Source organism: Biomphalaria glabrata, chromosome 6 (genome assembly GCF_947242115.1).
Source record: "Biomphalaria glabrata chromosome 6, xgBioGlab47.1, whole genome shotgun sequence".
NCBI lineage: Eukaryota > Metazoa > Mollusca > Gastropoda > Planorbidae > Biomphalaria > Biomphalaria glabrata.
Window position 1 is genome coordinate 3,687,892 of NC_074716.1, and position 25,305 is coordinate 3,713,196.

At 35.3% G+C, this 25,305-nt stretch overlaps 2 protein-coding genes across 2 annotated transcripts; one reads left to right on the plus strand and one right to left on the minus strand.

The window, feature by feature from the left end:
* Nucleotides 1–23,100, plus strand: LOC106077020 (osteopetrosis-associated transmembrane protein 1-like). Its single transcript, XM_056033407.1, has 7 exons — nucleotides 1–128; nucleotides 9,642–9,952; nucleotides 12,415–12,529; nucleotides 15,764–15,888; nucleotides 18,190–18,357; nucleotides 19,089–19,254; nucleotides 19,928–23,100. The coding sequence occupies exons 2-7, from the start codon at nucleotides 9,650–9,652 to the stop codon at nucleotides 20,035–20,037; spliced, it is 987 nt and encodes a 328-aa protein (XP_055889382.1). The 5' UTR covers nucleotides 1–128; nucleotides 9,642–9,649; the 3' UTR covers nucleotides 20,038–23,100.
* On the minus strand, nucleotides 1,359–5,612 carry LOC129926660 (uncharacterized). The gene is made up of 4 exons (XM_056032095.1): nucleotides 5,511–5,612; nucleotides 4,907–5,022; nucleotides 4,412–4,535; nucleotides 1,359–4,305 (listed from the first exon to the last, which is right to left on the minus strand). Exons 1-4 carry the CDS (start codon nucleotides 5,610–5,612, stop codon nucleotides 3,199–3,201), a joined length of 1,449 nt encoding a protein of 482 aa, XP_055888070.1. The 3' UTR covers nucleotides 1,359–3,198.
* Nucleotides 23,101–25,305: the final 2,205 nt, after the last annotated feature.

The following is a 25,305-nucleotide window of genomic DNA, read 5'->3' on the forward strand; positions in this document are numbered from 1 at the left end:
GATTTGTTCAAGATAGTTTGTCATGATCAGCTGAGAAACACCAACGCGTTTAAGTTTAAGTTTAATTGGAAAAAATCTCGACCAGATTTTATCTAGATCTAAATTTAATAATAAATAAAAAAACACACGTAAGTCTCTACTCTAGTACCAGGGAACAGACACAAAATAGAGCAGTGACTCGTAAGTGTAAGATTCATAACAAAATAACAAGGCGGACCCTATTCCCAACCAGTTGTGAATAGGCTTCAACCCTATTCCCAACCGGATGGATGGGTCAAATAAGGTCAAAACCATATTCACAGTCAACAGGGTCAAATTAGGTCAAAACCTTATTCCCAGTCGACAGTGTTTAGGTCAAATCCTATTCGGTTTAATTTTTTTTTTTTAAGTGATTGATTTTTAATAAGATAATCGAAAATAGCTATAACATTGGTTTGATATTGATAAATCTTTACAATTTATTAAACTATTATTTTTTCCCTAATGTAATTAAAGGAACAATGTATACTTTATAGGTTATTTTATTATAGAATTGTTAGGTCACATTGTTGTTAAATCTTTGAGCTGAATATTTGCAATAGCTATAAAATAAATAAAATATATTAATTCACTGTTTTTTGTTTTTATTTCATTCCTGGTCACATTATCTCCAATTAAATATATTTTTTGACTTGGCTTTGACTTAAAGCACTCAATTCAACATATTTTTTTATAGGCCTATATACAGCTTCTTGATATTTTTGACATGTGTTTTCAATGTTTTCTCTCCCATCTTCATTATAAAGTTTAGTGCATTGAGGATGGCTATAATAAAAAAAGAGGAGCTATCAAAACAAGGCAGAGAAAAAAATATAATTGGGGTGAGGGTGGGTTTAAAATTTGTTGCAAAGCAATAACATGTGTAGCTGTGAGGAGAAATGTAACCATATGTGTAAACACATAGTAAAATGCTAGCTATATTGTAAAGCTTAGAGTTTTTATTTATGTTGATTCTATTCAATGTAGGGAGGGGATATCAAACTTTATTGTTCTCACTAAGGTGAAATAGGGGAGGCAGGTGGGTAGGATATACCTACACAGGATGTTATAATCTTAGGCCAAGTAGTGGCGGAAGTAGTGGATATTTTTGAGAGATAGTACCACAATAAGAATCAATGGATCATGTTCTATACCTATGATCATTATCCAACCAATCTTAGCACCATTTCAATAAATAAATATTTCTCTCTCATTTGATGTTGGTAATATACTTGTATGATTTCTTGGTTTGAAATATTATAAAATAGAAAACATACACATTACTTTGTTAATTTACATTTTTCTATGTCATTTATGTGTTTTTTTTATATCAATAAATTATAATGCTTAAAATTTTCTCTTACAGCCCCTCCACCCACCAAAAAAAAAAAGACATGTTCAGTTTTAGTAACCATCCTACAAGCAAAATCAAGCATCATCTGTGGTTAAGCCTAATAATAGTATCATTCTGTAATAATGTAGAGAATTTAAGACACTTAAAAAGTGCATCCCTTAATTCTCCTACATGAATAGCACAACAAAATCAACAAAAACTTTTTTGTTTTTTTGGTCATACGTATGACATAATTTATTAAAGCAAGTAATAGAAGAAATTTTATGTTCGACTATCACTGCTAGAAATATATAACATATAATAATACATAACATTTTCAGTCAGTATATAAGTAGACATGTAAACAATGTAATATGCATCAAAATGAATTGATAAATAAAACTGGTAAAATAATAGAAAAAATATGATAAGTAATCTACACAATTAAGATGCCAGTACAAAATTACATTTAATTGTTACAGCTAAAAATATATTACACATATACTCAGCTAAACAATATCAAAGTCAATATTTAATATATAAACTTATGTAAGCAATTTAATATGTATTTGATAAAAAAAAGTGCATTATAACAAATATATGGTGAGTAAATAGCACATTATTGAATGGTAGTATTACTGATACAATAGTACATTTATATATTAAAGGTAGAATTATGTTACACTTTTAATGCTCAAGATAGGTCTTATGAAGTGAAAGTTAAATTAACAAATAGACTTAAATGTTAATATGTATTAAAACACTTCTAATATTTTAATTGCAAAATTTACAAATAAATGAATCTACAGAAATATTACTTGATAAACAGAACTCATGAAACCACCTATCACACACCATACAACCAATCCAGTTCATCAACTTCCCATCTATACAATTCTCTTTTGAAACCTCTTCCAGTCCACATTCAGCACATTCATTACCATTACGTTTGTTTTCTAAACATTCAACATGGTTATCAACAAAAACATTCACATCATTTGCACTGGAACATTTAACATTACCTACCACTTCTTTTTCAGTACTGCTAACAATTTTAAGTTTTTTACTAACCGAGCTGTAAGGGAAACCTAGTCTTTTTTTCTTTGTGAAGTGTTGTTTATTATTAGGTCTTCCTTTAGTTTTTACTTTTTTCAACATTACATTACTAAATGTATCAGTTGTAACTTTAGATGAGTCAACAATATCACTACCAGACAGATTGTTTTCACTATTATGAACCACAAAGGGTTGAGCATGATTAATTGGAACAAACTCTTCACCAACACACTCACCATTCAAACTAACATTTGTTTCAGCCAAGGCCTGAGAAGTTAAGGCAATTGGAAGAAACTCTGCATCAACACACCCACCATTCAAACTAATGTTTGTTTCAGCTAAGGCCTCAGACACATTAGTAATAACAAATTCCTTATTGGCCCTGATATGATAAATAAATGTCTTTAACTGTTCAAGCTTTACTAAAAAATGTTGTTCCCCCATATTCTGATACAGACAGTTTAGTTCATTTGTCAGGTCAGGTCCTTAACAATTTTAAATCGCCCTTCTGCTGTCTTTGCACTAATGGTTGGATAAATTACATTAGTTGAGATAGATGATATGTCCTCAAATTCTTCATCCCTAAATGATTTATTTTGGAAATGGCACCCATCAGGAAGAAAAACCATTTCTAAAGAAAGTTTATGTCTCAAAGAAAGAATATGTCTGCAAGGCAATAAAAATTTAGTGAAGAAAATACAATTGCAAGAATCCATGCTAACCACATATGAATTGGTATCATTAGAATTACAAGTATTAGAAATAGAAAAAAATGATGTGCCAGTATCATTTTAAACTATGTTGTAGTTACATCTTTTAAATAAAGAAATCTGATGGCCCACTAACTCTGCTCCAAATGGTGTTAATATATTCTTGTACAAAGTAAGCAAATGTGTGTCTGGTAGTGTAGAATAATGTTTAGTTATTTTGTGAATGTGGTGTTGTGCTGATTTTATTTTAGATAGATCTGAATCAAACAAAAGTAGCTTAGTTACACATACTGAGAGTGTTGTGTGGCTATCTAGGTGCTTTTTTATCCTTGAATGATAGGATTCTACATGATTTGTAGTTGTGATATGTAGAGATGCAACATCTGTATTTCTACATGCTGCCCACATGTCAGAAATTGACCACCAATTATTTTGAAAGTAGCTTTCAACACTGGGACATGCTGAAATGATGTCAACTTTTAACAACTCAAATGCTTCTTCACTTAATGTATAAGATTGTTCTTTAAATAGATCAAAAATTTTATTGGATAATTCCTTTGAGACATTTGTATTTAAATACTTTTTTACTGCTGTCATTGTGTGAAATGAACATAGGCGAATTAAAGATTGAGGAAAACATTGTTTGATAGCACCTATTTCACTAAAATCTTTATCTACAAAAAAAATTTGAGGCTCCACACACACATCATGTAATACACTCAAACATTCAGCCAAAATTTCAATACTCTCATTCCTTACAAAAGCATGCAACACAGGTACACCATTACCATTGGCATCAATACACATAACATTCAACAATGGAAATAAATACTCATTGACTTTATAAGTGCAATCTATTATCAATATGGTTTTGTTGGCTTTAAGTGAACCTATCATTTCCTTGGTCATGTATGCCAAATACAAAAATTCATTTTCTGGTGTCACACCATACTTCACCATTACACCACCAACCTTTATACTATTTACAATTTTCTCTACTCCTTCACTGTCAGTGCAGGGGTCTTTCAGTTTTTTCCTGTAGTTTTCCACATCCTTTCCAAGAACACATTTGTTCTGTTTCTGCGAGATGATTTGTCGCAATTCTGACTGCGGTATTTTGGTGCCAACCATCAGATTCACGGTTTCATCTGGCTTTATTCTTCTATTTTCAGGATACACAAGTGCAGTCTGAAAATAATAAATTGTATATATATAGCTATTGGAAATTGATATTGACAGTTGAAAATTCATGAGAGATAATTGTTAGGAGTAAATATGCTTTTTAATAACTTACCAAATGATCTGTGGGGTGATTCTCATGTGACAATATTGCCTTTGTGATGACAAACTGGTAGCCAGTAACATCTGAATGCCTTATCACAGCACGTATCACTGCACCACAATCATGTTTCCATGACCTACAAAAAAAAATATAATAACAATATTATACATATTTTTTTTTCATCACTCTACTCTGTTATTATTTTGATTTGAGAGATGGGAGAAAGGGGGGAGGGGTGTTTCAATAATACAATTGCACTGAATACTATTATAAAACTGGCTACTGTATCTTTAGTATCAACTATTGCATTGTAAATAAAAGTAAATTACCCCTTTCAGACTTTGGGATCTAATAAGGCAGATGTTGTAAAGGGCATCTATTTCTATGGCCGATGGTTAACTAGGGTGGACAGCACTTCACTCAACACTTGGCCACTATACCCCAACTACACATCTTCTGTAATACCACAATATTTTTTCCATTGTTAAGAAATATTGAAATAAATACCTTTGATTCGGCCGGATGCCTTTACTCGATGTTGGTTTTGTGGCTCTCCCTTGTTTGCATACTAATTTTAGCCACTTATACTGTATGGATTCTTTTGCTGGATGTCCACTGATAAGCTAAAAAAATAATAAAATTTAGCACTTATAAATTGTGTGTAGGGAAAATTCATTCTCTTTTTTTAAGTGTAATTAAATTTAACAGCTGTAAACGGAAAAAAATATATAACGTTCTAAACTTAACTTCTTTGTGTATAAAAAAATTAATAAAAGTTTCTTTTTAATAAATGGAGAAAGTTTAAAATAAATCTCTCTATATTTATTTCCAACTAGGACTACGTTATTTTCATTCAAAATTACAAGCTACTTTACATGTAATTATTATTTATTATTTTATCTATATCTTATACTAATACAGAACAGACATTACTTTAAAAAAAGAAACAAAAACGTACTACACTAGTAACACTAACCAGCACAAAATAAAATAAATGAAAAGAAATAAAAAGCTAAGCTTAAATGAAATAAATAAGAATCTAACGATCTATTATAGTATTACAGTCTATATTATACTATATTGAATTGTAAAAGTAAAATCAACAACATACCTTTTTAGAACCACTAGTAACAAACAAAACATGCTGTTCCTCTTCATGCTTCTTGATAAATTCCTTGAATTCAGTAAAATTTGTGAATGATTTTCCTTCCATGTTTTTTTTTAAATAAATGATAGTGAAAGTGACCAGAGGATAATTGATTATTATATAAAATGCCATGGTCACGTTTACGCTGGCCTTTTATATAGCAACACTTCCGGTCAACAGGGGGGATTGGCAGGAAGTCTATACTGGGGATAGACCGGAAGTCAACTGACTGTAAATAGGGTTTGACCTTATTTGACCCATCCGTCCGGTTGGGAATAGGGTTGAAGCCTATTCCCAACTGGTTGGGGATAGGCACTTCGAAATAACAAACGAAGGTATTAGTATACGACACTAGAAACGCTAAATTAGGTTTCTGTCATATTTTCAGAATATGCAGAAAAAAATGCAGATTACAAATATGTAATTTGATTTCCTCGGAGATAAATAGTTTTTAAAATATATATTTTTAAGTTTTATTTCTTATTACCATATATTGTCATTGGAAATACGCCATTTTGGTTTTAAGGCTTAGTACTAGACTATCTCCCTTGAATTACTTGCCAACTTTTTTCTGTTGCTGCTTTGTCTTTCTTTCTAGCAGCTTTTAGATCTAATATTAAAATTCATTTAAAATGCAAACAATCTTTTGTACTTTGAAAAATAGCTAAAAATCGAAATTAAAATCATGTAGTTAAAGTAATAACAACAGACAAAAAAATTAATAGAAAAATAAAAATTAAAAAATCTAAGCCTAGCAAAATATCTTTTATTGGCAAAATAAAAAGTAATTAAATAAATAGATACTGGTACCCTGACTTTAAATACATGAAAATAATAGACATTAAATGTTATTTAAGATATTAAAAGCATGCAAGAAAAAAATCAAATAGCTAAATAGATCTAATCTGAATAGATTGTAAGATGAAATATTAATCAACACTTAAAAATTTAGGCTAAAGCATCATACTCCAAGCAGTGGATTTGGCAAAAAACAGTTACATGTGGCCTCTTGTGGTACAACCACATCAAAGTGATTACCATTTGTATGCAATAGTGTTATGTTGCAGCATATATGGTTGTCTGTGTGAGATAGTATGTATGTGTTTGCATCATGAAATAAAGGTTTTAATTTAATAATAGCCATGAGTATTTTGTTTTGTTGTGGTTTGGTGAGAATGTATAGGTGTCTCTTTGCAGTAGTGTAGCAGCTGCAAGCATTTCTGCAGTTGTGGCCCATGTTGTATCTTTTTTCATCAGCTCCATATGCTGCTGTTAAAAAAAATATGGTAGCTATAAGTACAAGTTCTTTATCCTTCTCTTATTATGTACGGTAACTTATAATCATATTGAGTGAAAAACAATGCACAATATAAGAACAAGCAATATCTACAACAAGGTAGAGAAAGTAATGATAGGACTGAAGAGTGGAAGGGAACTCCTTTTATAACAGATTTGGGAAATGTTACAATGGCATCACAGTTAGTAACCTTGTGATGGCTCCAAATAGAGATGGAGCGATGAAAATCAAAGGCTTTATCAAATCTCTTTAATGAGATGAAAGAGCTTCAAGATAAAAATACTACGTCACTACTTCTGTGGACCAAATAGGGGAGGGGGACTAGAATCTATGACAATCAGAGTGTATTTGTCATACGTAACTACTTCTTGATGTAACTACTTATAGACTGCCGGCCGACACGATATGATCCAACCACGGGAGTTTTTGTCGTACATAACTATCTGTACAAGCTGGCCGACATTATAGGATACAACCAAGAGAGTTTTGATCGTGACATCGTTATGTTGCGTCACGTTTCAGTCTTAGTCTCATCCGACTAGACCTCAGTTGAACTGCATGTCGGTGAAACGAACCGACAAAGAAAGCGAAGAAGGATAAATTTTGACCAAGTAAAACACCGTACCTTGCCCTTCTCCCTTTATGAGCATACCAGCGATCCTAGCAGTAGATGATCTAATATGACCACGGCGCCGGCGAAGCTCCGAGCAGGGGAAGGTGATGTTACATCACACCTAGTTCTGCCATAAAGACAAAGATCGCGTGTGACGGCCGGCGCAGCGAGGGTTTAAAGGTACGTAAGAATAAACGGAGAAAATCGCCACCTGTACGGTAGGGCGAGAGAGAAAAACTTGGCTTTGGACTCCGAAACGGAATGTAATACATGGGCGCTAGTGGATCCACGTGAAGAGAAGGGTTGGTAGGTGGAGTCGTTCCCCCCCCCCTCCCCCCCACAACTACACATCTTAAACAAATTTAGTGTAATAGGTGAGGAGTTTTTTTAATGAACTCCGAAAGTAAAGATGCATAAATTATCTAAATAGTAGTGTATATATATGCTTCTTATCTGTTTCTTTATACATTGGCTTTTGTTCCCCACTCTACGCAAAGTAAATTTCAGATTGTGAAACATGATAGTTTAACAGGTGCTACGTAACGTTTAACAAAGACGTTTGTGATCTAGTTACACTCTACCTATCCTCCCTCCAAGAGAGGGGGAGCCAGAGGTAGTGGTAAGAGTTATAAACACAGACATTAGTCCTATCTGATCATAAAACACACGCCAAACAATCTCTGGTAGACAGTAGACTCCACTCAGAAGACCTCACGGCGAAAGAGAAAGGGACACTGATCTGTGTCAGCTTCATAAAATTCTTTCTCTTCGTGGTGTGATTTTACGAAAATAGAGAGCGCTCAAAATTCGTTAGAAATGTATAGATCTAACTGTAGTCTTAATCATCAACAGATAAACATAAAAGTATTATTTCTTATAGTAATAAGTTTCCCGTACTAGATCTATATCATTTATTGTCATTGCTCTAAAAAGATCACTAAGTCATAATGCATAATTTTGTTCAAAAAAAATAATAATTAAACATAACATGTATATCTAGATGCGTGTTTCATTTCATTTAATTCATGCATATTTGTTTTTTATTTTATCATTATTTTGCTTTGCTTGGTGAGTTAATATATTAATTATAGATCTAATTGTTAACATATATTTTTTAATTAATAATTTCATAAGTAGAAAAAAAAAGAAGAAACAACAAGTTCATCAATTTATTAATGACATTTTATTTAGACCTTCATTTCAGTAAATACACTTAAAAAATCATAAGTTGACAGCATAAGAACAAAAACTCTCTTTAAAAAAAGTTCAATATAGGTAAGGGAGATAAATATGCTTAACAAACAACATGGTGGTCGGCAAAGGTATCTGCGTATCTAAACTATTACCCAAACGAATATTCTCATTTGACTAGTACTAGAGTCAGAGTAGAGTAGAGTGTCACTAGAGTCTAGAGTGATAAGAGTGTCACTAGAGTAACAGTACACTTGAAGTACACCTTTAGTAAAATCACTAAATTTAGAAAGCCTTCAGGATAGTAGACTTAAAAGTAAAGTAGCAATTATACATAAAACAAATAATCTTTAAATACAAAAACAAAATTTAATAAAATACTCAGAAAGACACAAAGAAAAAGACACATTCCTTCTTTTTTTTTGTTTAAAAATGGTTAAATTATTCTATATGAATGTTAGCTTTAAAGTTTTTTTCAATTAACATTTACGTATCTGTATTAACATATGTAGATAAAATAAACTATAATCTAAAAGGCGTATTACCTAGTTTGTTTATCAAATCATTAACCTTTAAGCGCAAGATCTAAGGACAACAGGTATCCTCCTCTTACAGCAAAAGAGTAAGAATTTAAAAATAGAAAATTATGGGATTCCCGAACTCAATTTCCAACGTTGTTTCTGTTCTTAAATTAGAAGCATGCTAACTATATTTTGTCTATATTTAGTTTGTCAGCTTTAATTTTGAACAATTTTTTATTTGTTTTGTTTCAGTGCAACTTTAGTTTCTTCTTTCCCATTTATGCCCAGCGCCCCCGTACTGCCCCTTTGGCTCCCAGCACCCCCCAAAATCTTGAAAATGCCCCTCAGGAGGCAATACTCTAGCATACAGACAGTAATTCTATACTCTAGCATAATTTTCATTGAAAGATCATATAGATTATGGAACAACTTTCTTGTTAACATTCCATTTTTCCCTTTTTTTTTCCCCCCAGGTCTAGATATGTGGCACTCTATGTTGCCGATACTGAAAACTGTATTTGTGTGTTTGTGTTTGATTCTAAGTATTTACACAGTAGCAGACGGCAAGATTGGGCCTACTGAAAGAGTATGGAGAAGCATGAATGGCAGCACAAATTTCAACTTGTCAGAAGTCACTAACATATGCGAATCATTTTATCTAGAGTATATTAAAGCAGTCAACAATTTCACTCATTGTGAGCTGAGAAATGCTCAGCCATTTAGACTCTGTGAAAAGTGCATTGAACATTATGAAGTTGCGTCAAGTATTTATAAGGATTTGCTGGTAAGCTATTATCTTATGTTCAGTTTCAATCTCTCCAACTCTCTATCATCATCAAATTCCATTTCAATGAGGGCTTGAGAGGCTCAAATCCTCTCTTACAAAAGCCCTAGACGGAAACCCTGCTGTTTTGCATAATGCATACATGTCGAGAATTTGTTGTTTCCCAGACCTGTGAGGACGAGATCAACAAAACTGGGGTTGTAAAGAGAATATAACATTGATTGGCTTTAGGGCGAGAGAGTGAGGTCGATGTGTTGCCCGAATCCTCCTCACGTTAATCAATATTTTCAGCGCGTCACTTAGTTACCCCCCCCCCCCCCCATGATAAAAGTGGTCATTATTGAACCACGATGAACGAAACATATATATATAACATTGATTCTTTAATATTATATCACATATTAATTATAGATAAAAAAAATTTATGTCTACTCTAACTTAAATTCTGTTCATAAACATAATTTGGTAATTAGACTATTTTGTTACTTAAAACAGTGATGCCCAAACTACAGCCCGCGGGCCGGATCTGGCCCACGACTTGATTCTGACTGGCCCGCCAAAACATCAGCACAAAATGTAGAAAATAAAAAAAAAATATTTATTGATGTATTTCATACTAATCTATTGTCTTGTTAGTTATTCATGTTGATTTTTTTTCTATAAGAACACACATTTTTTTTTATCGATAAGAATTGACAGTTATTTTAGAGCCTGGGCGATTCAGCGGCTGTCTTGAGCTAGCTGTGTCCTTGACATCTCGGGTGTGTAACACACTGCATCTTTTCTTCATCATTTTGGTTCGGGTACTTCTGACATCAACATGATAGGTGCCATTCCATGTAGCATTTGTACTTTAATGAAATGGGAGTGTCGAAGAATTGGAGGTTAAAACTTCCAGAACGAGTGGACAAATCTTTATTAAATCTAAATTAACAAGACAACATGTTTGATTTGTACTGAAAGTCTGGCTGTTTTAAAGAACAAAACATAAAAGGCATTCTAAAACAAACCAATACAAAAATATGGAAGCATTGTTGGTTTGATCCGCTAATAAAAGAGTCGCTAAGTTACGTCTAGAGTTGAGCGAGTGACGAAAATATTTCCCTAGAAAGAAAATGAGTCGACTGTAATGGAGGCTACAGAGTTGTTCACATTTTAAGAAGAGAAATGAAGAATACAAAAAAGTGCTGGCTAGCAGTGATGGAATAAAATGGGCCTACAAAAAATGCAGTTGAAGCTGTGCCGCCTTTCTGGCATGACAACTGCAAAACGAGTGGACGATGTTGGTGGAAATCTCCATTCAAAACTAAATGACAGAGCAACAGATTTCGAAATAATTACTATTACCGCTGAGGAGTGACACAAACTGGAACTGATTGACTTAGAAAGCCAGACTTCCCAGCTTGAGAAATTTTGAGCCATACAGACAATAGATTTCTACGTTGTGTTCTCTTCATAGACCTTGCACATTTCCGAAAACATTTGCAGTGTAGGATCACAATCTTTACAAGTACTTAATTTAGTAGAAAAACTGTTTCAGTTATAAGACACTTGAAACCCTTGTTAGGTAATTGACTTATGGCTGTAAGTAGGCCTACTAGATCCACGGGATTGTTATAAATTTATTTAAAATGGTTTAGTCTCTATTTCATTTTTCTGTAGATTTTCATTAATGTGGCCCGCGACACAAGTGTCGGAAATTAAAATGGCCCGCCCGCAGGCTGTATAAGGTTGGGCATCACTGACTTAAAACATAAAATTAATATTAAGATATACTTCAATAAAATAGTTTTGAGCTGAGAGCGAACATCTCTCAATACTTTGTTTCCTTGGCACCTAAGGAGAAGATCTTTTATCAGGCCTCCCCCCCCCCCCCCGCTCTTTGTTTATCTTCTTCGCATCAATGTACACAAATATAAATACAGCTAGTTTTCCTTCTTTTGTAGAAATATTAGTCATTACAGACAGAATTCCCAACTTGCTCAAGTAAAGAAATGTGTTGGTTAGATCAATACTTGTCCCCATTAGTAGAAGTGTGCTGTGCACAAGTTAATCAGAATTGCTAGTCAAGCTGCCAAAAGTAAGAATCCATGAAATCCAATAATGCTTTTTATTTATGCGCTTGAACTTGGCTTGGCTTGGCTACCTAGAAGGGGGCTCGAGGTTCGACTCCTGACTCGGGTAGAGTTGTGTTTACTGAGCGCCTAAAGGCAGCACGGAAAACCAACTCCTAGATACCTCCTCCCCCCACTGGTCCACAAATGAGATTGGACCAAAAGCGCTCTGAGCATACTATAAGCATGAAAGTAGCGCTATATAAAAGTTATAATAATAATAAAAATAATACAAGTTTTGCTAAGCGTCATAATCTCTTTCACAATTTTCTGTTTATATCTTAGACGATATATTTTTTTTTTGTTTTATGTAAAATATTAAAACAACTTTGACCATTATCTTTTCAGACTTATTCATTTTTGGAAGACTGCCGTAGGCAATATTTAGAATCTGACAGTATTCAAATTATTCCAACTATTCAATCTAACATGGATACCATTTGGATGAATTCAGCTTGTGATGGTAAACAAAATTTAATTTAAACATTTTGCTATCATGCTGAATAGTATGAATTTGTCCCTTGACTTTCATTGTAAGGTTGCTGTGATATTTTGCTATCATGCTAAATAGTATGAATCTGTCCCTTGACTTTCATTGTAAGGTTGCTGTGATATTTTGCTATCATGCTAAATAGTATGAATCTGTCCCTTGACTTTCATTGTAAGGTTGCTGTGATATTTTGCTATCATGCTGAATAGTATGAATCTGTCCCTTGATTTTCATTGTAAGGTTGCTGTGATATTTGGCTATCATGCTGAATAGTATGAATCTGTCCCTTGACTTTGATTGTAAGGTTGCTGTGATATTTGGCTATCATGCTGAATGGTATGAATCTGTCCCTTGATTTTCATTGTAAGGTTGCTGTGATATTTGGCTATCATGCTGAATGGTATGAATCTGTCACTTGATTTTCATTGTAAGGTTGCTGTGATATTTGGCTATCATGCTGAATGGTATGAATCTGTCCCTTGACTTTGATTGTAAGGTTGCTGTGATATTTGGCTATCATGCTGAATGGTATGAATCTATCCCTTGACTTTGATTGTAAGGTTGCTGTGATATTTGGCTATCATGCTGACTGGTATGAATCTGTCCCTTGACTTTGATTGTAAGGTTGCTGTGATATTTGGCTATTATGCTGAATGGTATGAATCTGTCCCTTGATTTTCATTGTAAGGTTGCTGTGATATTTGGCTATCATGCTGAATGGTATGAATCTGTCCCTTGACTTTGATTGTAAGGTTGCTGTGATATTTGGCTATCATGCTGAATAGTATGAATCTGTCCCTTGACTTTGATTGTAAGGTTGCTGTGATATTTGGCTATCATGCTGAATAGTATGAATCTGTCCCTAGACTTTGATTGTAAGGTTGCTGTGATATTTGGCTATCATGCTAAATAGTATGAATCTGTCCCTTGACTTTGATTGTAAGGTTGCTGTGATATTTTGCTATCATGCTGAATAGTATGAATCTGTCCCTTGACTTTGATTGTAAGGTTGCTGTGATATTTGGCTATCATGCTAAATAGTATGAATCTGTCCCTTAACTTTGATTGTAAGGTTGCTGTGATATTTGGCTATCATGCTAAATAGTATGAATCTGTCCCTTGACTTTGATTGTAAGGTTGCTGTGATAGCTCAAGTAACCAAGTCCCTCCACTCTTTTTTGTCAGTAGCTGTTCTTAGCAGAATATTTAAGTTTTTTTGATTCATATAAATTTGACTGTACAGTATTCACTCTGATGTGTTGTTGGATCTGGATTGTGATGTAGCTCTGTTAAAGCTAATCCAAAACTCTCCTTATATGGAAAGGTATTCACTTTACTTGCATACATGAATGACAGATTCAAATCCTTCTTTACGACAACATAAACTCTGTTTTCATTCACACAGCTCTACTTGCACACACACACACACACACATACACACACACACTGTATAAATTCCCTGGAAAATGTCCATTTCTCAGTGTGGGATTTTAAAAGCAGAGATTTAATTTTGGCTACGTAGCTTTCTTCTTATAAATTAGAGACATTCCTTCAAAAAAGTTGTCATAGTTTAGTAGTTTCTCTCTAGCATCTAAATATAGCATCTAAATAGCACTAATAGAACCAAACAAGTAAAATAAGATATTTTTAAATTTTTTTTTTTTTTGCAAACAATAATACCTAGGCACTTTTTGACCACCTGGAACATGTTTGTTTATTGGTTTATGTTTGGCTGCTTAACTGGTTGTAAAGTTCCCTTCTCAGACCTTGCGATCTATAGGGAAGATGATAATAAGGTCATCTGTTTCTTTGGCCAATGGTTGACTTGCAGGGTATCACAGCAACCAAGCATTTTTACTTTCCCTTTTAAAGCCAGGTACCCTTTAGAGTTTGGTGGACTCAGGGGCGTCCTAAAAAAATCCAGAAATTCATAATTCCAATCTTAACCAAAATTGGAACCCAAGACCCCATGTTCAGTAGCCAAGCGCTTAATCACTCAGCCACTGTTCCTCCGCTTAACTGGTGGTCTTGACTTTAAAATGTGGTGAGGGCTGCTGTGGAATCACAATTTCAGGATGGCCTTCAGTTCTTTCACTTCCCTCATTAGTTCTGTTAATTGCAAGTATATATGTTGATCCTCACTGACAAAATGAAACTATGATTTGCTCTTGATTAAAAGGAAACTCCGATGGTTTTGACAATTTTTGATATAATATGTGTTTTGATTTACAGATAATGAATATATAATTCTTTTTTTTTTCTCTTTGCAATAATAACTTAGTATTTGATGTTTTTCCGACGTAATTTTCCTGCGCATCCAAAACAGTCAGACTTTTACCGGGTTTCTATGTGACGTCACAAAGGTGTTTTAATCTATTGACTTATTGTATAATAGGAGACCATATAGCAAAGTTTACATTCTCGTAAAAGAAATATATCTTGATCTATGCAGTTAGATATTGGATCTTGTAAGCAAAGAAAAAATGCGTATTAAAAGTAGATTTACATGCTTGACTAACCACAGCAGTGTGTATTTTCTTGCCAGACCACTCAACACACAACAAACACTTTCGCTTGGTTGTCTTGTCATGACCGACTACACTTAGTCTCGACTAGCCTTACACTGACCAGTTTGTTTGAATCAGTCAGACACACGATCTATTTACTTCTTGGGACAGAGAGAGGCCTAGATGAAAATGTTACTCATTTTCTCGAGTTGATTATCCTAATGCTTTTAGATCTATCTATACATGTACATATATATAACTGTATCATAGCTCTGGACTAGGCCGTCACTAAGCCTAACAGCTACTGTAAGAATGAAGTGATACGATTGGTCAAATCTAGTTTCTCATTCAGTATTGTTGATGGAAGTGACATGAAATAGCTTAAATCAAAATCTCATAGAACTCCGTTTTTTTTTTTAGATGTCAAGAATTATTGTCTAATTTATTAAATATAAATGTTTCTAAGCATTTAAATAAAAAATGGTAAAATGTTTACTATTACAACTTTTTACGCAGAATTTAAATATGTCAATAACTCAAATTTGAAAAACCATCAGAGTTTCCCTTTAAGCCTTGGTCTTGTTTTGTCAAGATATCTTACTCCCCACATCCCGTATGAAGTTAGCTAATTCAAACAGATCAATATTGATCTCTACTTGATTTTAAACTAAATTCCATGATGTTACTTATGTCTGTAAAGGTTATGCTGAGAACGTCACTCTGAATGCGACAACAGGATGTGTGACCTACTCAGTCTACCCAGACGTGGCACACTTTTTGATACTTTATCACAACCTTACACTGTGCATGAACCAGACGGACAAGGTAAGATGACCTTTAAAGACTGAATATTTTCTGTGGTATTTGTACATTGATTTACATTTGTAAAAGTGGATGAAGTACATTTACAAATGTTATATATGGTCAGTTAGATTTACAAATGTTATATATGGTCAGTTAGATTTACTAATGTTATATATGGTCAGTTAGATTTACAAATGTTATATATGGTCAGTTAGATTTACAAATGTTATATATGGTCAGTTAGATTTACAAATGTTATATATGGTCAGTTAGATTTACAAATGTTATATATGGTCAGTTAGATTTACAAATGTTATATATGGTCAGTTAGATTTACAAATGTTATATATGGTCAGTTAGATTTACAAATGTTATATATGGTCAGTTAGATTTACAAATGTTATATATGGTCAGTTAGATTTACAAATGTTATATATGGTCAGTTAGATTTACAAATGTTATATATGGTCAGTTAGATTTACAAACGTTATATATGGTCAGTTAGATTTACAAACGTTATATATGGTCAGTTAGATTTACAAATGTTATATATGGTCAGTTAGATTTACAAATGTTATATATGGTCAGTTAGATTTACAAATGTTATATATGGTCAGATTTACAAATGTTATATATGGTCAGTTAGATTTAGTCCATTAGATTATAGCTTGCTTAGTTGGTGAATTGCAGTTGTTACAGTTGATGAAATGGATTTAATAGAGTTGGTGAACTTCTGAAAATGTTTCTTTAGAATTTAAAATATAGGTATACATTAATTAATATAGTAGGATCTTAAATTTGCACTGCAGTTAGTGTATTGGTGGCATGGTAAACACCTGCATTAACTACATAAATCTCTATTGCTTATGAGGGTGGTCTGAACAGTTTTGGACCTGAAAATGAAAGGTTTTGTTTTCATACATACACAATCTTTTAGATCTAAGCACTTCTTTCAGTGATGCTTCCAACTCATCCTAATTGTATTTAGATTTGGAATCTTTCTAAACAACAAAAATGAGCATTTTATGGAGAGACCCTAACATTGTTCTTGCCTGAAGTGGTAATGGAAATAAGAGCTCTACTACCTATAAAATAAGAACATAAAACTAAAATGTTATTTAACCTTGGTTAGGCCAATAATAGAATATATATGCATCCACAAAATAGAGCAGTGAGATTCATAACAAACAAATATTCACATTTAACTAGAGTAATACCTTTAATAAAATCACTAAATTTAGAAAGCCTTCAGGATAGAAGACTTAAAAGTAAAGTAGCAATTATACATAAAACACTGTACCATAATCTTCAAATACAAAAACAAAATTTAATACAATACTCAGAAAGACACAAAGATAAAGGGACATTCCTCGTTCCATATGCAAGGACAAATTTGTACAAAAGCTCCTTCTTCCCTAGCACTATTAGAACATGGAATGGGTTGCCTGAACTAGCCAGGAAAACCAGTGACTTGGTGGAGTTTAGGTCATTGGTTAATATGCATGACTAAATGCATGACGCTTAGGACGTAATCATCTTCTTTTTTGAAGTAACGTCTGTATTTTATAAGATAAGATAAGATTCTTCCCATGGCAAGTGTCTCTAATAGCCTCTGACAACGAACCAGTCTTACTCCTGGCCTTCACGCATGGCTCAGATACTGACAGGATTAACCATTAAGACTTGGGCAGGAGGGCTTGTTAGCCTTGGCTGGCTACCCACCTTGGTGAAAGAAAACTGAATCCAAACCTATGCTACCTTGCGGCTGTACCCAAACATGGGAAAAGCTTCAGGAGTCAACCCTAAGTAAAAACCAGGAGCCGATGACCCTTAGGAAGCTTGCAGCAACCAGTGCTACACCCTGGGAGAACCTGCGATGCGGCTGATCTCAAACTGTATCAGCACATGACGTTCCTTTAGACACATTAGTTGCATGGAGAGGTGGGAACTGTTGTGTGGGTGACATTGTTCTGACTATAGCTACTGCTCAGGCTTTCATGTCATTTCAGTGACTAAAGGAGGCCATAAAGTTAGTGAATTTACTTTGCAATTTTTATAGTTAATGATGTGGATTTATTTGAGCTGTTGAAAATAAGTAAAAAAATTTTTTTTGCCTACTTCAGTCGGGAAGTGACTATGGATCACATCATAGGAATGAGATGAATTTAAAATCTAGACATACATAAATTAATATAATAGGACTCATACTCATAGGACAAACACATTCAGTTAGTGTTTTGATGATAATGTAAACTGTGCAACATATCTAACTACTAGACACGACTCTGCGCTTCTATATCTATATGTCTCATCTGTTTACAGATAGATGAAGGCTATGTAGCTACCAATGCAAGTGTTTGCAATGCTTGTCAAGATATGTACAGTAAGTTGAACAGCTACTTCAACCACATGTCACCACACATTTCAAGCAGTGGGGACAAGGATGACAGCAGTAACAGCAACATCATTTGTATGGATGTAGTGGACAGGGTGAGTTGAACATTACCTGATGTGGTTACACATGTGAACTCACGTGTGGTTTGGTATTTGTGTTGTGGCTCCTCTGGGTGTTGTGGTTCCTCTTGGTGTTGTGGTTCCTCTTGGTGTTGTGGTTCCTCTTAGTGTTGTGGCTCCTCTGGGTGTTGTGGTTCCTCTTAGTGTTGTGGCTCCTCTGTGTGTTGTGGTTCCTCTGAGTGTTGTGGCTCCTCTGAGTGTTGTGGCTCCTCTGAGTGTTCCTAAATTGTGCCGATGTGCCTCAAATCAACAACAACTCTGAGTGTTGTGGCTCCTCTGGGTGTTGTGGCTCCTCTGGGTGTTGTGGCTCCTCTGGGTGTTGTGGCTCCTCTGAGTGTTGTGGCTCCTCTGGGTGTTGTGGCTTCTCTGGGTGTTGTGGCTCCTCTGAGTGTTGTGGCTCCTCTAAGTGTTGTGGCTCCTCTAAGTGTTGTGGCTCCTCTGAGTATTGTGGCTCCTCTAAGTGTTGTGGCTCCTCTGAGTATTGTGGCTCCTCTAAGTGTTGTGGCTCCTCTAAGTGTTGTGACTCCTCTGAGTATTGTGGCTCCTCTCAGTGTTGTGGCTCCTCTCAGTGTTGTGGCTCCTCTCAGTGTTGTGGTTCCTCTGAGTGTTGTGGTTCCTCTGAGTGTTGTGGCTCCTCTCAATGTTTTTCTACTTCTTTCAATTGTTCTTTCACAATGAGTTTAATTTTTTTTTTTTTTTACATTCAGATGAACCACACTCGCTTTTATTGGAGCGAAAAACTGAACTGTAGCAAGCGTAGCAGTGATGTCACGCCAGTAGTGGCTATAACATGTATTGTGGCCATTACTCCAATGCTCTTTTACACATTGTCCAGAATAACTGGCCGGGAAGGGTTTAAAAAATTATATCAACGTAAGTTTTCTTTAGAGACGCTTTTCCTTGGATACTATTATGTTGTTACGATTCTCTCTCCTAATCAGGCCTTCTGTAGCCACTGCTCATCACAGCACATCTAGGACAAGAACTTGACAAGAGTTTCAAATAATCTGGTACTTGAAGCAAGAAATAAATAACAGCCTATACTACACAATTGCCAAAACAATAAACTACTACAAATGTTACACTGTGCATCACCGTACTAAACTCTACTGCCTTTCTATCTCATCCTGGACTGGTCCGTTTCACTCAAGGACTCCACCAGGATCAACTTCATGGCTGACTAACAGTACCAGTCTCCTCGCTGTCCTGCACTGCCTAGCACACTCTGTCTCTGGTCCTCAAAGGCTTCTGATCACATGATGGGTTATATTTATGTGCAAAGTTCATACCAGTACTGTCCCTTGTCCATCGACATAGCACGCTAAGCTGTATTACTGGCATATGTCACATGTGTCAGCTGATCATGCACAGTTAATCCTATTGCCTTGCCAATATGGTTACAACAATATGATAGAAACTTTTTTCACTAGAAACTTTTTTTTTTTGGGTTATAAACGATTTAGATACTTCTATTTAAAAACAAGTTTTAGTTTTATTTTTCTTAATGCCAAGTGATGCAGCCTTTTTATTTTTTCCTGCTGAACAGAAAAGCGCCTGCTATTATCTCAAACACTGAATGTATCGTCATCACAAGAGAACTCAGAGGATGGTCCCATTCAAAGGCTTGGACAAAGACTGTCATCCCTCACCCGGTGAAGTTCTGGTCTGAGATCAATGACAGAGCTGTGATAGTAGGCAATCATTCCGACACCACAATTGCCTAGAAAGGTGATGGTCCATTCAAGAAGCTTCTTGTTAATATTTTAAATTTTCTGCACTTCTAAATTTCTTTGTCATTCATTTGTATAGATCCTATTTCTTTTTAAAAGTCCATTTTTATATCTTGTAATTATATTGTATAATATATAATAAATGTTGATGTGTGAGTGTGTGAATGCGTGTATGTGTGTTAAAAAGAAAAAAAAATTACTGATATCACCTCTGACTTATCAGCTTATCATAATGTGTATGTCAGATTATCATCATATATTGAAAAGCCTAGTCTCTAGTCATTTTTGTTGTATGTGGTCTTCCTGTTACATTTTACTAGCCAGCCTGTTCTCTTACAAGCCTGAATGGGCTTTGCTAGGAAACGACAGTATCTAAGCTTTTTTTTTTATATATTGTTATTGTTAAATTTGTTAACCTGTTTTCATATAAAACTGATCCCATATTCAATGACTTATTGAATGATTAGTTTTTGTTACATGTTGAAAGTTCAGCATTTCCTGTTTGTTGCATTTCTACACATTTTTGTAAATGTTTGGACAAAAAGGATTGTAGATTTTCTTACTTTTTAAAAATTGTTTTCTCACTGCTTTTGATTAAATTTTGTCATTATTTTGTAACTATTTATGAAATTCGACACATGAAATTTATAAAAAATTGCTTTTTCTCCCTATGAAAGTTTGTTGGATTGTACCTGGTTAATTTGTATTGAAATTGTGTGTCTCCAGTAGGAAGCAAAGAGAAAGTTGTTTACCATAGACATAAATAAAGACTGGCCGATAAAAGAGTTTTATGAAATGAAAATTTGTGACTTGCAATTTTGTGTATTTTATTATACAGCAGTGTAGTTTTGTTTAGTCTCTAAGACTGAAGATCATGCAACTTTTCAGAATTCGGAAATCGACAACAATAGATGTACATGTTTTCAAGTTACTTGAAGTTACTTCCTTTGGCCAGTCTATATTTATTTATGTCTATGTTGTTTACTTATATTATTTGTACTACAGTTGAGCAGTCTAGCAAATTAATTTTTTTCATCTGAAGTTGAACTGTGTTTAGCTTCTTTGACATTACGTTTTGAAGTTGAATTGTGTTTGGCTTCTGTGACATTACGTTTTGTAGTTAAACTGTGTTTGGCTTCTGTGACATTACGTTTTGAAGTTGAACTGTGGTTGGCTTCTGTGACATTACGTTTTGAGAGATGATCTTATTATCTTATGGGAATAATCCATGAGGCACAAGATGTGCAATTATGTTCCTCAGATCCTGCAAAGTTTCAGCCTTTATTTCTTGCTCTTGGAGTGTTCCCAACCCAGGATCTGTCTTTAATGCTCTACATGTTGGCCCTAACCGGAGATTTGTTCCCCTTGAACTGTTGATGTCAATCTTGATGTTTTTCAATATATTGTTACGTATCTCTTCTACTTGTGTTGAGCACCTTGCTGTACGGAAGTGAAACATGGTCAACCTACTCATGGCAGGAAAAAAAGCTGAATGTCTTCCACCTCCGATGCCTAAGGCGGATCTTTAAAATAAGGTGGCAAGATAAGATAACCAATGAGGAAGTGCTACATAGAGCAGGATGCCAGGACATCCGCTCTGTTATCAGCAGCAGACGCCTTGGCTGGCTTGGCCACGTTCGTAGAATGCCAGTAGGTCGACTTCCACAGGACATCCTGTATGGCGATCTAATAGAAGGCAGGAGAGCCGCTGGTCGCCCACTTTTACGTTATGCGGATGTATGCAAACGCGACATGAAGCTCTTCAAAATCGACACTGGCAACTGGGAAGAGGTGGCACTGGACAGATCCACATGGAGAGAGAGCATAAAGAAAGGGTCACAGATTGCAGATGTCATACACAACAGAAGCAGAAAGAAGGGTGAAGATGCAACGGCGCCTGGTGATTATATATGCCCAACCTGCGATCGCAGCTGTGTATCAAGGATTGGCCTCTTTAGTCACACAAGAAGTTGCAAAGGGAAAAGATCGTCTCTCGAGACGTAAAATGCCACAGACAGATCTCTCCTACTATCCAGGCTCTCTTCAAACTGCACCACACGACACAACGAACTTAAAGAACCTCACAACTCAGGGCTCCAAAGTAACAGTAGCAATTTAATTTCAAATACATTACAAATACTGTACAGTTGGCAACAATATCACATTAACTGTCCAAAAACCTCGCCTTGCTCCGTCTGACTTCACACACCGTCTGTCTCTAACTTCGCCTCGTACTGGTCACATTGCGAGGTAACGTGAAGTCCAGTCTTTCTGACACACTCGCTCTTATATAGTGTCTCTACTGGCCTTCTAGAATCGGATGGAACGTTCTTGACCACTCAGAATGATCACAATCGCCGTGACTTGCGTGCGTAATATTTACACACAGGTCGTTGCCGAACTGGCGTGTACTGTCACTGGTCACAGTTGACCGCTCGTCCTGCGCTGGACTGGGGCGATTTGCGTAGGCTAAAAACACAGCGTACGACCATTTGTGTCACCACCAGGTTTACAACAATATCTTAGTAGTGGGGTGGGGGCGCAGTGGCAGAGGGGTAAACGGCTTGGCTTCCGAACCAAGCGGTCCCAGACTGTGAAGACTGGAATTTTTAACTTAAGGGATTTTGAAGGACACCTCTGAGTCCAGCCAACTCTAATGGGTACCTGACTTTAGTTGTGGAAAGTAAAGTGGTTGGTCGTTGTGCTATCCACTTGATACTCTCCTTAACCGTCAACCATAGAAATAGTGACCTTTACATCAACTGCCCTATAGATCGCAAGGTCATATGGGAACTTTTCATCTTTGTAGTGGGCAGCCTTCAGTTCTCCTGCATTCATTAAATCTTGCAACATGTCTGTGGAAATCTGCTTTGTAGCATGCATGCACATATCCAAGCAATGTCTGCTACCGATGGTGCAAATGTCTTGGGGATGTTATCTTGCCACTGTGTTTTCAGAATGTAGTTTAGACATTGGCTTAATTCTAAAAGCAACCCCCTCAATTTCTTTCAATGACTTATTTCATTTATTAGCACATAATGATGTCATAGTGGTGATTGTCGCAGTACACCAAACAAGGTCAAAGGCGCTAAATTAGACTTCCATGTTGCCAACTAAATCACCACTTCTAAGGGAACAGCTGAGCAAAATGTGATTCTGAGGTGCTAAACATTGCACAAATCACCACTTCTAAGGGAACAGCTGAGCAAAATGTGATTCTGAGGTGCTAAACATTGCACAAATCAACACTTCTAAGGGAACAGCTGAGCAAAATGTGATTCTGAGGTGCTAAACATTGCACAAATCAACAATTCCTCTATTCGTTACTCTGAGTACGCCAAATAAAATAGCTTTTTACGGGATGGCCTTCATGTATAAAAATCTCTAAGTCTCAAATATAGAGAAATAGTGATATGCCAAGTAGTGAATAGTTAAAGGCATCTAGAGATACAGTGATAGACCGGGTAGTGAATAGTTAAATGTCTCTAGAGAAATAGTGATAGACCGGGTAGTGAATAGTTAAATGTCTCTAAAGAAACAGTGATAGACTGGGTAGTGAATAGTTAAATGTCTCTAGAGAAACAGTGATAGACCGGGTAGTAAATAGTTAAATGTCTCTAGAGAAACAGTGATAGACCGGGTAGTGAATAGTTATATGTCTCTAGAGAAACAGTGATAGACCGGGTAGTGAATAGTTATATGTCTCTAGAGAAACAGTGATAGACCGGGTAGTGAATAGTTATATGTCTCTAGAGAAACAGTGATAGACCGGGTAGTGAATAGTTATATGTCTCTAGAGAAACAGTGATAGACCGGGTAGTGAATAGTTAAATGTCTCTAGAGAAACAGTGATAGACTGGGTAGTGAATAGTTAAATGTCTCTAGAGAAACAGTGATAGACTGGGTAGTGAATAGTTAAATGTCTCTAGAGAAACAGTGATAGACTGGGTAGTGAATAGTTAAATGTCTCTAGAGAAACAGTGATAGACTGGGTAGTGAAAAGTTAAAGGCATCTAGAGAAACAGTGATAGACCAGGTAGTGAAAAGTTAAATGTCTCTAGAGAAATAGTGATAGACCGGGTAGTCAATAGTTAAATGTCTCTAGAGAAACAGTGATAGACCGAGTAGTGAATAGTTAAATGTCTCTAGAGAAACAGTGATAGATCGGGTAGTGAATAGTTAAATGTCTCTAAAGAAACAGTGATAGACTGGGTAGTGAATAGTTAAAGGCATCTAGAGAAACAGTGATAGACCAGGTAGAGAAAAGTTAAATGTCTCTAGAGAAACAGTGATAGACCGGGTAGTGAATAGTTAAATGTCTCTAGAGAAACAGTGATAGACCGGGTAGTGAATAGTTATATGTCTCTAGAGAAACAGTGATAGACCGGGTAGTGAATAGTTATATGTCTCTAGAGAAACAGTGATAGACCGGGTAGTGAATAGTTATATGTCTCTAGAGAAACAGTGATAGACTGGGTAGTAAATAGTTATATGTCTCTAGAGAAACAGTGATAGACTGGGTAGTAAATAGTTATATGTCTCTAGAGAAACAGTGATAGACCGGGTAGTGAATAGTTAAATGTCTCTAGAGAAACAGTGATAGACTGGGTAGTGAATAGTTAAATGTCTCTAGAGAAACAGTGATAGACTGGGTAGTAAATAGTTATATGTCTCTAGAGAAACAGTGATAGACTGGGTAGTGAATAGTTATATGTCTCTAGAGAAACAGTGATAGACCGGGTAGTGAATAGTTAAATGTCTCTAGAGAAACAGTGATAGACTGGGTAGTGAATAGTTAAATGTCTCTAGAGAAACAGTGATAGACTGGGTAGTGAATAGTTAAATGTCTATAGAGAAACAGTGATAGACTGGGTAGTGAATAGTTAAATGTCTCTAGAGAAACAGTGATAGACTGGGTAGTGAATAGTTAAAGGCATCTAGAGAAACAGTGATAGACCAGGTAGTGAAAAGTTAAATGTCTCTAGAGAAACAGTGATAGACCGGGTAGTGAATAGTTAAATGTCTCTAGAGAAACAGTGATAGACAGGGTAGTGAAAAGTTAAACGCATCTAGAGAAATAGTGATAGACCGGGTAGTGAATAGTTAAATGTCTTTAGAGAAACAGTGATAGACCGGGTAGTGAATAGTTAAATGTCTTTAGAGAAACAGTGATAGACCGGGTAGTGAAAAGTTA